Source organism: Sarcophilus harrisii, chromosome 6 (genome assembly GCF_902635505.1).
Source record: "Sarcophilus harrisii chromosome 6, mSarHar1.11, whole genome shotgun sequence".
NCBI lineage: Eukaryota > Metazoa > Chordata > Mammalia > Dasyuromorphia > Dasyuridae > Sarcophilus > Sarcophilus harrisii.
In genome coordinates, this window is record NC_045431.1 from 251,318,691 (window position 1) to 251,332,873 (window position 14,183).

At 31.6% G+C, this 14,183-nt stretch overlaps 1 protein-coding gene across 1 annotated transcript; it reads left to right on the forward strand.

Annotated features, from left to right (window-relative positions):
* The first annotated feature begins 247 nt into the window (after positions 1–247).
* LOC116419891 (olfactory receptor 10AG1-like) lies at positions 248–1,741 on the forward strand. Its single transcript, XM_031942409.1, has one exon. It carries the CDS (start codon positions 797–799, stop codon positions 1,739–1,741), a length of 945 nt encoding a protein of 314 aa, XP_031798269.1. The 5' UTR covers positions 248–796.
* The last annotated feature ends 12,442 nt before the right edge of the window (positions 1,742–14,183 follow it).

Here is a 14,183-nt window from a genome sequence, read left to right on the forward strand (position 1 = left end):
AATGAAGCCGAGTTGGGACTTGAAGACAAATATATTTTGGATCATATTGTTCAAAATTCAGATTCCTAGTCTGATACACATTAAAACACAATATTCCACACCAAATTTTCTCTAGATTCAATAGCAGTAACTCTAATTTCTACCAAATCAAATTCACAACTGTTCTGAAATTTATAATTGTAGACAATAAGTTGTGCTTTTTTAGACTTTAAGTGGCTTGTCCAGAATTATAAAGTTAGAATGTGGCAATGGTGGGGCTTGAGTTGAGGGATTTATGATTCCATTTTTTTCTAGCCACTTTCTTATTCTGGCAGCTCCTCTGAATGAGCAGAAAGGTGATTGAAGTTGCAGGTAGTAGAAATGGTGATGAGTAGAAGATGGAAATAGCACAAATGATAAGAATGAGCAAGGACTGCAGAGTTCTGGTTGCAACAGAACCATGTGAGGGACAAAGAAAACTCCCTAAAGATTGTAACCCTAGATTAAATGCTTTGTGGGTGCTTATTCTCTTCTTTCAGTGCTCATGTCAAATTGATATCTTCTTAATGCTACAAGGACTTAGAGCCCTACATCTATTCTATTGATCCCTAATGAATCTTAGAGATTCAAACAGGCCTTCACATGATAAAGTTGAAAAATTATTTAATTGAGGGCATCTGAAAGTAGAAAATAGAAAGTTTCAGAATAGGTGGTATCTGAAGAGATGACCTAACCTATAACACTTAATTTTGTAAGAAAAAAATTGAAACCAGAGGGGAAAAATTGTTTGTCCATCCTGAATGCATTGTTTCCACAGATGGAATACACAGAAAAAGTGACAGAAGAAAATCTCACTGTCATAGTGGAATTTATTCTTCTGGGATTTTCTGACCTCCCACATCTCCAAGGGTTTCTATTTGGAATTTTTTTAATCATCTATATGACTATCCTCATAGGAAATGGTCTCATCATTGTCATTACCAAAGTTGCTCCAACTCTCCAAACTCCCATGTACTTTTTCTTGGGTAACTTTTCCTTCCTGGAAATCTGTTATACATCAGTAACTCTCCCCAGAATGCTAACACACCTTTGGACACAGAACAGAGCAATTTCTTTGATAGCCTGTGCCATACAACTTTCATTATTTCTTATTTTGGGAGTCACTGAGAGTTTCCTTCTGGCTGTGATGGCCTATGATCGTTATGTGGCCATTTGTAAGCCTCTGTACTATCCTCTTATTATGAACCACAAAGTCTGTGTCCAGTTGGTGATTGTTTCCTGGATGACTGGGATTCCTATTCAATTAATACAGACATATAAGGTAATTTCTCTTCCTTTCTGTTTTAATGAACTCAATCATGTTTTCTGTGATGTTCCTCCACTGCTAAAGTTAGCTTGTGGAAATACCTCCGTGCAAGAGTTCTCTGTCTATGCTGTTGCTGTGCTATTTGGGTTAGTTCCCTTTCTCATAATTGTCAGATTCTATTTCAAAATTATCACCACTATTCTGAAGCTACCATTGGTTACAGGAAGACAAAAGGCCTTTTCCACTTGTTCTTCTCATCTGATAGTTGTGAGTTTATTCTATGGATCTGGTATTATTACATATTTCACACCCAAGTCAAGTCAATCAGGGATAGAAAAAGTTCTCTCTCTCTTCTACACCATTGTGACCCCTATGTTTAACCCCATGATATACAGCCTAAAAAACAAAGATGTTATTGCTGCATTAAAGAAATTACTAATCAAAATATTAGCCTAATGGTGCAAATATCTGTCTTTGCAAAATGTTTATGCCTTACCATTTAAAATGACAAAATCTAACTTGGTATAATCAAAAAAAATTTTCTACTCATAATTCTACAACATTTTTGACAATATCTTATTTTGAACATCTAGTTTTGATGAATCTACATTCTTCAAAAAAAAGTCTATTCCATTTGCGGATAGTTTTAATTGTTGGTGAGCTTTTATTTTCTTTTATCAAACATCAATATGTCTCTCTAAAAGTTCGATCTATTGTTCCATGACTGTCTAGCTCCTTTTTGAAAGGTGGCATTTCATTAGCAACTTACCCTCAAGCCAATTTCCTTTTCCTTCTGTCAGGAATGTGTGCCATTGTCTTTCCAAATCTTCTGTTGTTAAAGATTTTTACTCTTTTCTTGGGTCCTTTTTGTATTCCCCTTTAATTACTAACTTTTTCTTTTCATTTTTATCAGAATTTTCTTCCCAAGTAATTTTAATTAACCTTAAAGCTGTTTCCTTCAGTTTATTTCTATTTCCTTAACATCAAGTGTTTAAGTTCATCACCTCAAGCTCTTTTCAATTTTTAGCTTCTCTCAAGTCATTTCTCATTTATATCTTCAAATTTAATTTTCAGATTTCAGAATTCCAGAGTTCTTCAAGTGATTTTCATTATGAAGTTCATCTTTTTCCACAGTTCAGGTTATTGTCTTTTATCTATTCCTCATACCTTAAAGTCCTCACAAATCTCCCTCATGGAAACCTAGAAGTAGTTCCACCTCTCTTCTTGTTATCTCATTCAATATGGTTACATTTGCCTCAAAAATTTTGGACAAGGACTTCCTGGTCTTGATGTTTCTTAATCCATAAACCACCATTTTTCATGTTTATTTATTTCCTATTATACCAGTCTTCCAATTCCAGTCATCAGGTTATGTCAGAGAACTTGTGTTATGTTCTATTATCATATATTTCTGTTCTCATTTACTAGACAGAAAAGCTCAGAATATTGAAATTACCTAAATGAAATTCACAATCACTTCAAAAGCATAGAACTATATATTTTATGCATAATTATGGCCTTTCCAAGCCTTATAAAGGGAAGGATATTGATGACCAACAGACAACTGAGACATTTTATGATTACCAAAGTATACAGAAAAAAATTACATGAACGCAGATGTATATCCATAAAGAAAAGCACATACCAATTCAAAATTATTAAGAACGGGACTGTCTCTAGTAGTAAAGAAGGGTGTCCATTTGTTGAAAATATGAATGCAAAGAAATGTTTTGTACCATAAAAGATGTTAGAAAAAAATCAGAAAATCTTTAGAAGACTCATATAATTATAAAAAATTAATTGAACCTAGAAAACAATTTATATAGTAGTCATATTAGAAATTTAACACACATAAACACAATTAAGATCACTTGAAGGCTTTTATCAATTCAGTGATTACCTATGATCCAGAAATAATAATAATATGTTGAAAATGTTTCTCATCTCTTGAGAGACTCGTAAAGGACTTGAGATGTAAAATAGGGATGGATATATTTTAAGACAATTAACATAGGAATTAATTTTGTTTGTTATAATTAGATATATTTGCTATAATTAGATGTTTTTATAAGAGTTATATTGTTGCTGACCTTATTTTTGTTTTGCTTTGCTTTTCATTTCTTCATTGAAGGATGGAAGCATGAGAAATTGGGAAAGATAGGGCAAACTAAAATTACAGAAAATTCATTTTTAATGCAGAAACAAAAATAAAAATATATACAGTAGAAACACACATGAAATATGCAGTTTTATATACAAAATCATCATTGTTTCTATTTTGCTAGACATTGAAAGTTCCATTATATTTGTTACATTCCGAATAAAAATGTAAAAGCTCATGCATTCTTCTTAGTTTGTTCTTGACTAAAATATTAAAAAAAAAAACACATGAATTCATGAGGCATAGTAGAATGTCTATATAATACTTAGAATTACACTTTTATTACAGGATAGTAAAATAGTTTTTAGGCAAAAGACATTTATGGAAAATTCTCTTTTTAAATTGGTTATATTAAACAGAAGAGTACCAATCTCCTAAAAATAAAGACAAAGACCAATAGTATCAAACACATAAGAATAGTTTGTTTCTAGGTGAATTAGTTCATTTGTCAAGATGGTATTGATTCCTTTTTGTTTAATGAAGAAGGATATAAAGAAAAAGAAAAAAAATACTCAAGTAAAGGAGGGGGGGAAGCAGGAGATAAATTAAAGAATGAAAAATACTTATTAAATGTTTACTGTGATGAAAGCATGACCCTAACATGTGTGGATTAAGTATAATGGTAATTGTTGTAATTAAATTTAACTAATTCTAATTACTACCAAATTAATAATCCTAATTAATAATTAGTAGCATATTAAGTTATTTAAAATAAGATTAAATATAAATAGTAAATTTCCATTGTAAATGGAAAAATGCTTTGTAAATAGTTAAATAACATTAATGCAAACTGCTGCTGCTGTTGTAGTGGTCATTTTTTAAACTGCTTCTGAGGTTTTTGTGGTGGAAAACAAAGCCCAGATATTTTTGCTCTTATACAAATATAAGGGAGTACAGCTTTCATAATAGACTTCACCCTTTGGATTGATGGAAAATTTCAGCAGGTCTTCTAATACAGTGGCAACATAGATAATGATATATTATTTTTATTATACCCATTGATTATTATGTACATATTTGATAAAAATAATATTCATTTCTAAGTAGTTATTCCATCATAATGTTGTCTTCCAGGATTAAAAAAAAACAAAACAAATAAAAACAATGGAAAACATACAGTAACAGATAATAAATATCTTCATGTTGCAAACTGATATCTTTTCTTGATTCTCTAATCTAGTGTTGTTTTTTTTTTGCTACTTGTCTCACTGTAGTATGTATCCTATATTACTACATCTTGCAAAAAAGTAGCGTGGGAAATTTGTGGCAAATACTGTATTTTATAGAAAAATGTTATAAAGGACAAAAGTGTAATTGATCAAAATACTTGAGTTCACTACTCTTAACAATATGATAGACATATTTATCACTTTTCCAATCAATGCAAATAAAATTGTCTAACCCTTTACTCCTCACTAATGAGTATACTCTTAAAAAAAAAAACAAACTTATGAATTAAGGAGTGAAAATATTCCGAGCCATATTCTACAAAAGGAAAAAAGGACCTTGAATACATTGTATTGTGATTTATCAGCAGTTATTTTTCAAGATCATAGTCTAACTGTGGTCCTCTGATCTCTAACCCTTGTAATCCCATGGCAAATTAATTAAATTCTTTGGGCTTTGATTATTTCATCTGACAAATAAAGGGAAGTTAGGTATAGAATAGACTATCTTCAGGAATTTTGAAGTCTAAATCAGTAATCCTGTTATTTGAAGAATCTATGATTAATGAACCTTTATTATGCTTGGAAACTAAAGTTCTTAAGTCATCATGATATAAGGAAAGTTGGTCCAGATTCTTACTGTAAAGAAGCAATTTAGGTAAGATGTAAAATTACAATGTTTTCAGTTATTATTAAAAATTTATCTGCCCTTTGCTGCTGCCAAGACAATAAGATCATTGGCTTTGGAGCTGGGAGAGACTAGAATTATTATATCACTCAACCATTATCTTTTCAGAAAGAAACAATCAGCTCTCAGAGAATATTATTGATCCCAAAATGGAAAATTTTAATTATATCAAATCGAAAAGTTTTTGTACAAACAAAACTAATGCAGACAAGATTAGAAGGGAAGCAATAAACCGGGAAAACATTTTTACAGTCAAAGGTTCTAATAAAGACCTCATTTCCAAAATATATAGAGAATTGTTCTAATTTATAAGAAATCAAGCCATTCTCCAATTGATAAATGGTCAAAGGATATGAACAGACAATTCTCAGATGAAGAAATTAAAACTATTTCTAGCCATATGAAAAGGTGCTCCAAGTCATTATCAATTGGAGAAATGCAAATTAAGACAACTCTGAGATAACCACTACACACCTGTCAGATTGGCTAGAATGACAGGGAAAGATAATGTGGAGTGCTAGAGGGGATGTGGGAAAACTGGGACACTGATACATTGTTGGTGGAATTGTGAACACATCTAGCCAATTCTGGAGAGTGATTTGGAACTATGTTCAAAAGCCATCAAACTGTGCACACCCTTTGATCCATCAGTGTTATTACTGGGCTTATACCACAAAGAGATCTTAAAGAAGGGAAAGGAACCTGTATGTGCAAGAATGTTTGTGGAAGCCCTCTTTGTAGTGGCCAGAAACTGGAAACTGAGTGGATACCCATCAACTGGAGAATGGCTGAATAAATTGTGGCAAATAAATGTTGTGGAATACTATTGTTCTGTAAGAAATGACCAGCAGGAGGATTTCAGAAAGGCCTGGAGAGACTTACATGAACTGATGTTGAGTGAAATGAGCAGGACCAGGAGATCATTATATACTCCAACAACATTATATGATGATCAATTCTGATGGACATGGCCCTCTTCAACAATGAGATGAAACAAATCAGTTCCAATAAAACAGTAATGAATTGAAGCAGCTACACCCAGCAAAAGAACTCTGGGAGATGACTTTGAACCACTACATAGAATTCCCAATCCCTCTATTTTTGTCTGATTGCATTTTTGATTTCCTTCACAGGTTAACTGTACACTATTTCAAAGTCTGATTCTTCTTGTGCAACAAAATAACTGTATGGACATGTATACATATATTGTATTTAACATATACTTTAACATATTTAACATGTATTAGTCTACCTGCCATCTAAGGGAGGGGATGGGGGAAGGAGGGGAAAAATTGGAACAAAAAGTTTTGCAACTGTCAGTGTTGAAAAATTACCCATGCATATATCTTGTAAATAAAAAGAAAAAGAAAAAAGAAAAATGTTTGGATTGTAAGCAATACTAAGAATATAATGTAACTTACATGGTGTGTTAAACGCATTTACTTTAAAATAAGAAAAAATGAAAAAAAAAAAAAAAAAGAAGGAATCAGTTATAAGATAGGGGAAATCCTATCCTATTTGTTATTGGCATAGGATCTATGAATAACTGAACTAGCATTTGGTCATATGAATACTGTACTTTAAATTCAATACTATTTCCAGCATATTATATGGCCTAACTTTTCCATAAATGCATTAGTGACCTTTCTCGAGATATGCCAGGAGAATCATGCTTAACATTGGATTGCTATCTTGTCTGCTGCCCTGTCTAGTTTTAACTCCATGAAAGAAGATGACATCATTTCTAAAGTCGTACCCACAATATTAATTTAATTTTTGATTTTATCTCTCTCAGGGTCATACTCCCTCTCTTTGGAAGGATAGAAGTTAGATATCAAACTACTCTCAATTTCTCAATCTCAATCAATACTCTCAGTCTCTTTATAGAGAATAGAAATTGGACTCTCAGATGATTCCATCTTTCATCTGTTGCCTGTTTGTAAACATGATACATGTTCTGATAAAGTTCTGATAAAGACCTCATTTCCAAAATATGTAGAGAATTACTCTAATTTATAAGAAATGAAGCCTTGATTTCTTGAAACAAGATACCTTTATACTTAGTACCCCATAGCATGCTTTCTATCCTGCCTCAGTGTTCTTCTATGTGTAATTCTCTCACTCCCCTCTTTATATTATAAGCTCATTGAGGACAAAGACAGCCTCTGTCTTATTTATTATATTCTCAATGCTTAACACACTAGTAGGCATATCATAGGTGCTTAATAAATATTAATCTGACAAATTGGAATGAATTATAAAAATAGATGCTACTGAAGAAAATATGATATTTGTGAAAAGTAGGAGAGCTGTTGCACCAAAGAAGATGAAATTATCTGTCTGTACTTTTATTTGTCATATAACCTTGACTGTGGCTTTTTATATAATTTACAGATTATTTTCTCACAAATGACTCAATGAAACAAGTGAAATTATTATTTTTTTTCTATTCATTATATAGGGAAATTGAAAGTTTGAGAACAGTATTCACTTCCCAATTGTCCCACAGACAGAAAGAAACCAAAATAAAATGGAAAACAGGACCTCCTGCAGGTCTGAATCCATTATATCAGGCTGCCTCTTGCTGTTTGCTTTAGCCCTGCATTAGATTCTGAAAATTTCACTTCTTATTAAAAAGTTAAAAGTGAAGAGGGAAAGGAAAAATCCCCAAAGAACAGAGCAAAGATGAAATCTTTTTCTTACATATAGCTCTTTTTGATTTTAACACACACGCACACACACAAACATTTTAATGTACAGAATTGTTTCCTATTTCAGCACTTTGAAAAATAAAAGAATGCTTGGGTTGAATTTCATTTATGGTACCCTCTTGTATAACATTGTGCAAGCCATATAACTACTCTGTTCTTCAGTTTCTGTATATGTACAAATGGACTAATACAATCTGCATGACATACTTAAGTTTTAAATAATTTTGGGGTTTTTAATGTACTATATTAATGGAAGTTATTTTATCTATTATTGTTATTATTCTTATCATTTCACCCCTTTGTTCACCTATATCCAATCAAGCTAGATTTCTAGCTAGTACTCCCAATATCACACTTCTTTCTCTCTGGGTTGATAGAAGGCTGGTACAATGCATGCAATGTATTTCATTTCAATGATGATTCCAGAATCACACATATGTATATTTTTTTTCAAAATTCGTCATTTTTCCTGTTTCTTCCTCTAGATGTTCTGACTTCCCAAAAATATAATAAAGATTATACATAATCACATTTTCTACCTCAATCCAACAACACAAGAAAATACTGTCTTTTTCCAATCTTCTCCATCAACTGTTACAGTTCTTGTTGCATAAGTTTATTGATTAATTTGTTGATTATCTTATTGATAGCATTAATTGGAACAGATGAGTTGTAAGTGTGTGTATGCATGGGCATATATTTTGTCTTTCTTTTCTCATTTGGAGGGATGATCCATGAGTGTGATCACTGATCCACTGAAGAAATAAAATCGCTATCTACTTTCTTCATTAACAAAAAAAAAAAAAAAAAAGAAAAAAAAAAGTGAGAATTTCTTCCTCTCTCCATCTGGACTTTTTAAATTATCTTAATGATCCTATTACACAGATTTATTTTTACAGTATATATGACAAATATGTTAATTAATAGTATTATTTTACTTGTACATTTTAGGGGTGAGGGTCTAATTAATCCCTAGAGATCAAAATAGCATGTATGTTTATAGTGACAAGGGGAAAATGAATTTCTTACTGATAATTTCTTTTCAATTCATGCTCTAAGTAATAAATCCCTTTGAGTATTAGTAAACAGTCCCCCTTTCTTGAGAAAAATGCAAATTATTTGATGGTTTCCTTAAATTATATTATTCTGGTCATGGGGAAACAATAGTCAATAAAGCATTATTTCTATTCATTTTTTGATGTTTCATTTGTAGGCATAAAACAACCAAAACCAAATAAATCCCAAAGGTTTGAGAAAATAAAATAATTTCTGAAGATTCTGATCCATGATCCCCAATAATTAGGTCTATTAACTCCTCATCTTGTTACTCTGAGTATTATTATAATGAAAAGAATTATATTAATTTTTACAAAGCAATCAAACATTTTGAAAATATAAAATGAATTTTTAATACGTGAATTGGCTTTACACACTGAAAAATGCAAATGAATCCACAGCAATTATTAGAATTATTAATTACTCAATCTATACATTGTGCCCTACAAAAATAGCTCAGCTCCTTGAATCATAGTTCTGAAAGACAATTCTGGTCCCGTGGTTCTCTATTACCACATTAGAAAGATAGTGGAAGAATGTGGGAATCCTTTATTGAATAGCAGAAATGATAATTTTAGACAGTTTTACTGACCTATATCCATCTTAACAGGAAATAAATATAATGCAGAACAATAAAATAACACTTTGACCAATGTTGTTTGAGTGAGAATGGATTTATTTATCTCTGCTTGACCAGACTTATTTTCACAATTTGCCCTAATTAGTCTTTTCTTATTCTAATACAGAATGGAAGTATTTTAATTATCCTTTTCAATTCCAATACTGTGATTTTTCTGACATAGGCAAAACAATACTCTTTACCCAACATTTTATGAGTCTCTCTGAATTCCAAAGCTTGTTTTAATTTCTGACAATAATGAACAAATAATAATCCCATATGTGATGAATTGAGTTGCATTAATTTTATTATCTGAACCTAACAATTTGATACAAATATAATGAAAATACTAAACAAAGAGACAGAAAGCAAATGGAGGGATGATATTATGCCAAAAATATTAATCAGCAGCCTTATCCTCATTCATTTGGGAAAGAATCTTTCATATGACACTTTCTAGTCATTTAAATATGAATAAATTTATGTGAAATAGAGCTGCAATCTAAATCAAGAAGCAAAAAGTGGCACATAAATTAGAAAATCTTTATGAAGGAATTGTACTCCTGAATGTACTACAAGTACTTAAAATATAAATAAAAATGTTTAATAGTGATGATCTTATAGCTGACAAGTTACTGGATTTGGGGAATGTGCTGTGTTTGTGGGGAAGGAATGTAACAGGATGTTGTTTTCAGTCATTTCAGTTATGTCTAACTCTTTGTGACTCCATTTGGTAGTTCTCAGTAAATATACTGAAGTTTGTTTTTTTTTTGTTTGTTTGTTTTTGGTTTTTTATTTTTGTTGTTGTTGTTGTTGTTTTCTTCATCAACTCCTTTTACAAATAAGGAAATTGAGACAAATAGGGCCAAATGATTTGCCCCTGGTGACACAGCTATAATAAGTGTGTGAGCCTGTTTAAACTCAGGGAAACAATTCTTCTTCATCCCTATTCCCTAAAATGACTTTTCCAAATGATTTTTTTCCCAGTAATTGCATATGGGGCGAAAATAGTTTCAGTTTTTTTATGTTTGTTTTGTGACTATATTTTCATTACTTTTATAATTACTTCATAATAACATCTACATTTTCAGTATTTCAATGTGACCAGATATTTTAATTCATTTAAATACAGACAACAGATAATTTTATATATATATATATATATATATATATATATATATATACACACACATGTATACATACTTGCATGCATATATATATATATACATATATATGAAAATCTTTCTTATACCTAGTGAATCAACTAAAATTGTACCTTCTATAAATAGTCATCCTCAGACTTGTTTAATCTTAATTATCTTCTCTTTGAGTCTAAAACTAATTCGTCTTCTGACATAGCTTATTTGTACATACTTGTTTGGATAACTCATTAGTATAAAAATTCCTCTTACTCCCAGTATTATTCCTTTAGAGTTTCTTCTTTCATACCATCTAATAACTTTTTTTCAAACAATCATATTAATGTAATAATGATGATACATTTTACTATAATCCTCCCAATCTTCCCTACAGTTACTTACTATGTTGAATGAATGTTCAAAATAAAGATGATTCCTTTAAAAGTATTGTGATTTCTGACAATAGAGGAAAGGATCATTCAGATATGCAAAGATCTGTGCCTTTCAATTTCAGATATATAAATTTGTAAGTGTTAGCTCTAAAGGAAAAGAAATGATGGTAGACCTAACATGGCAGGAAATAAAGGCAGGAATTTGCCTGAATTCTCACAAATTCCTGTTCAAATAATTTAAAATAATTCCTCAAAACAAATGCTGGAGTGACACAATCCACCAAAGCATGGAGTGAAATAATTTTCCAGCTCAGAACAAATTAGATAAAAATCTATCATGGGAGAAAATTCTGTTAAGATGGTGGAGTGGTTCAGAAAATTACAAGCTGTCCAGATTTCTTCCATAAACAATACAAATTTGTGCCTCAAGTGATATAGAGAATTGTGGAAAATAATAAGACTTGGAGGCAAAACTAGAGTCCTACTTGGACAACCAGAAGAGTTCGAAGATAGACCTCAAGATAGAGGATTAACTGGTGTGAATAGTAAATACCTCAAGGTAAATTCCCAGGAAATATTTAACAGGAGTCCCAGGGCTAGATGGGTTTGGAGGTAGCCTTAGCCCAACTACAGGAACTTTCACCACCTGGACTGCAAGGAGAGTCAGACGAATGAGTCCAGGAAGACCAAGAGAACTTCTACTGATTAGGATTATTAGGCCCAGCACTACTGCAAAGATGAGGCCTTCCTTGGGTAAGAAAGAACCATCACACTTTGTAAGTACAGAAATAATGGAGCAAGGACCCTACCATCTGGGGACACTAACAGGAGAATGGAGCTTTTGGTTTGGTGTTTCAGGTTAGAGGGGAGAGATGAGGTGAGGGCACAGGTACCATCCCAATCCCTGCATTAGAGATGATTACATAAGTTCTTATTTAAAAAAAAATGAAGAGGCAAAGGATAAAGAACCCAACCACAGAAAGTTACTGTGGGAAAAAGGAAGACAGAATTCATCTTCAGAGGAGCATACTGAAGTTAAAAAAAAAATAGTCTGTCCTGCCCCAAAGAGTTATGTTAAATGGTTACCTGACCCCAGGAATTATAGAACAATGAGAGAGAAAGAGAGAGAGAAAGAGAAAGAGAGAAAGAGAAAGAGAGAGAGAGAGAGAGAGAATCAAAAAACAAAACAAGATTATGTAAAGAAAGTCAACCAACCAGAAAAGGAAATTCAGAGTACTAAAGCATAAAATAAATCTTTGAAAATAAATCTTTCTCTTGAAGAGAAAGTCAGTGAAGTTATAAGGGACCAAGAAATAATAAAATAAAATATATACAATGAAAAGAAAATAAGAAAATGGGCAATATCTGATAAGAAAAAACATAATATCAAGAAAAGAAAACATAAAAATAATTGGACTGAGAGCTATGACCACAAAAAGAATCTTGACACAATATACAAGAAATAAAGAAAATTGTCCTGAAGTGATAGAACAAAAGGAGAAAGTTAAAATGGAAAGGGAAAAAAATCTATTAATCACGACTTCAATGAGATTTACAAGGAAAACATATAGGAACATTATTGCTAAATTTCAAACCTCAAATGAAAGAGAAAATTTTACAAGCAACAACAACAAATAAAATATTATGGAGCTACAGTTAAACTTGTAGAGTATGTATCAGCAGCTAAAATGAAAGACCACAGGTCTTGAAGAATTATATATTGACATTCAAAAGAACTAGGATTGCAGCCAAAAAAATAACCAATAAAATTTAATGTAATATTGAATGAAAAACAATGACATTTATGGAACTTTCAGATGGTTAGGATTTTGTCTCAAACAGACCTCAATTCAATAAAAAAATTAACATATAAAAGTCAAAATGAAAGACTTATTTTAAGGAACTCACAAGGACAAACCGTTTTACGCTTTGTACACCCTGTGGTGTGTGGAAATAGAAACTGTGTGTATAAAATTAACATTAGTAGTTAGGTAGACCTAATAAAAGACTGAGATAGAGCAAAAACATCCAGGAAAAAAAATAAAAATAATAATTATGCTATATGAATGAGCTACAAGAGTTAGAAATGCAACAGAAATTAAATGCAGGAGCAGCGTAGGTAGTTCCGAAAACGTATTCACTATAGGAATTGGTTAATGGTTAACTATACATGCATGCATACACATGTGTATATTGTGCACATGTACATGCATGAATACATGCAAGTATACACACATATATACATAAAGCATATACATATGCATACACACAAACACACATGCATACATATATACAAAAAAGTTTATAACACCCACCAAAATCTATAAAGTAAGGATGGGGTAGGGATAAGGTGGGGTATAGAAAAGTATTTGAATTAATAGGAGTGGGATAAAATGTACAGATAAACGGGAAAGGGATAGAGAGGGAGGGAATGAGTGACATAGGAAAAGGAAGGGTACAGAAAAGTTTTTAGATTAATGGAAGTGGATAAGGTGTGTATATTAATGGGAATGTAATAAATAGGGAGGTAAATGAAGAGGGGAATATAATAAAGAGATGGGAGGGTAATGGGGACGCTAAGTAATAGCAAAGCAAGTTAAGAGGTAGAAATAAAGTAGAAGAGTTAGCAGGGATAGTAAAAAAGAGTTACACACCAATATAATAATAATAACCAGGAGTAAATTTTTTTAGGAAAAAAAGTAGGGGTAGTAATCATTGATCTCAGACAAATTCAAAATTTAAAAAAGATTCAATGAGGAGAGACATCTTCATTATATATCAGTCATATTAATAATGTTTTAGATGTTTGTCTATGTGTGTGGGTGTGTGTCTGTATGTGTTTATGTGTGCACTGGTATGCAAATATATATGTGTATTTAATTATATCCATGCTTTACTGTAGCCTGCTTAGGGGAAATATAGGTGAGGAAAGGGAGAAAAAAGAAAAAAGTATAAAGCACAATAGA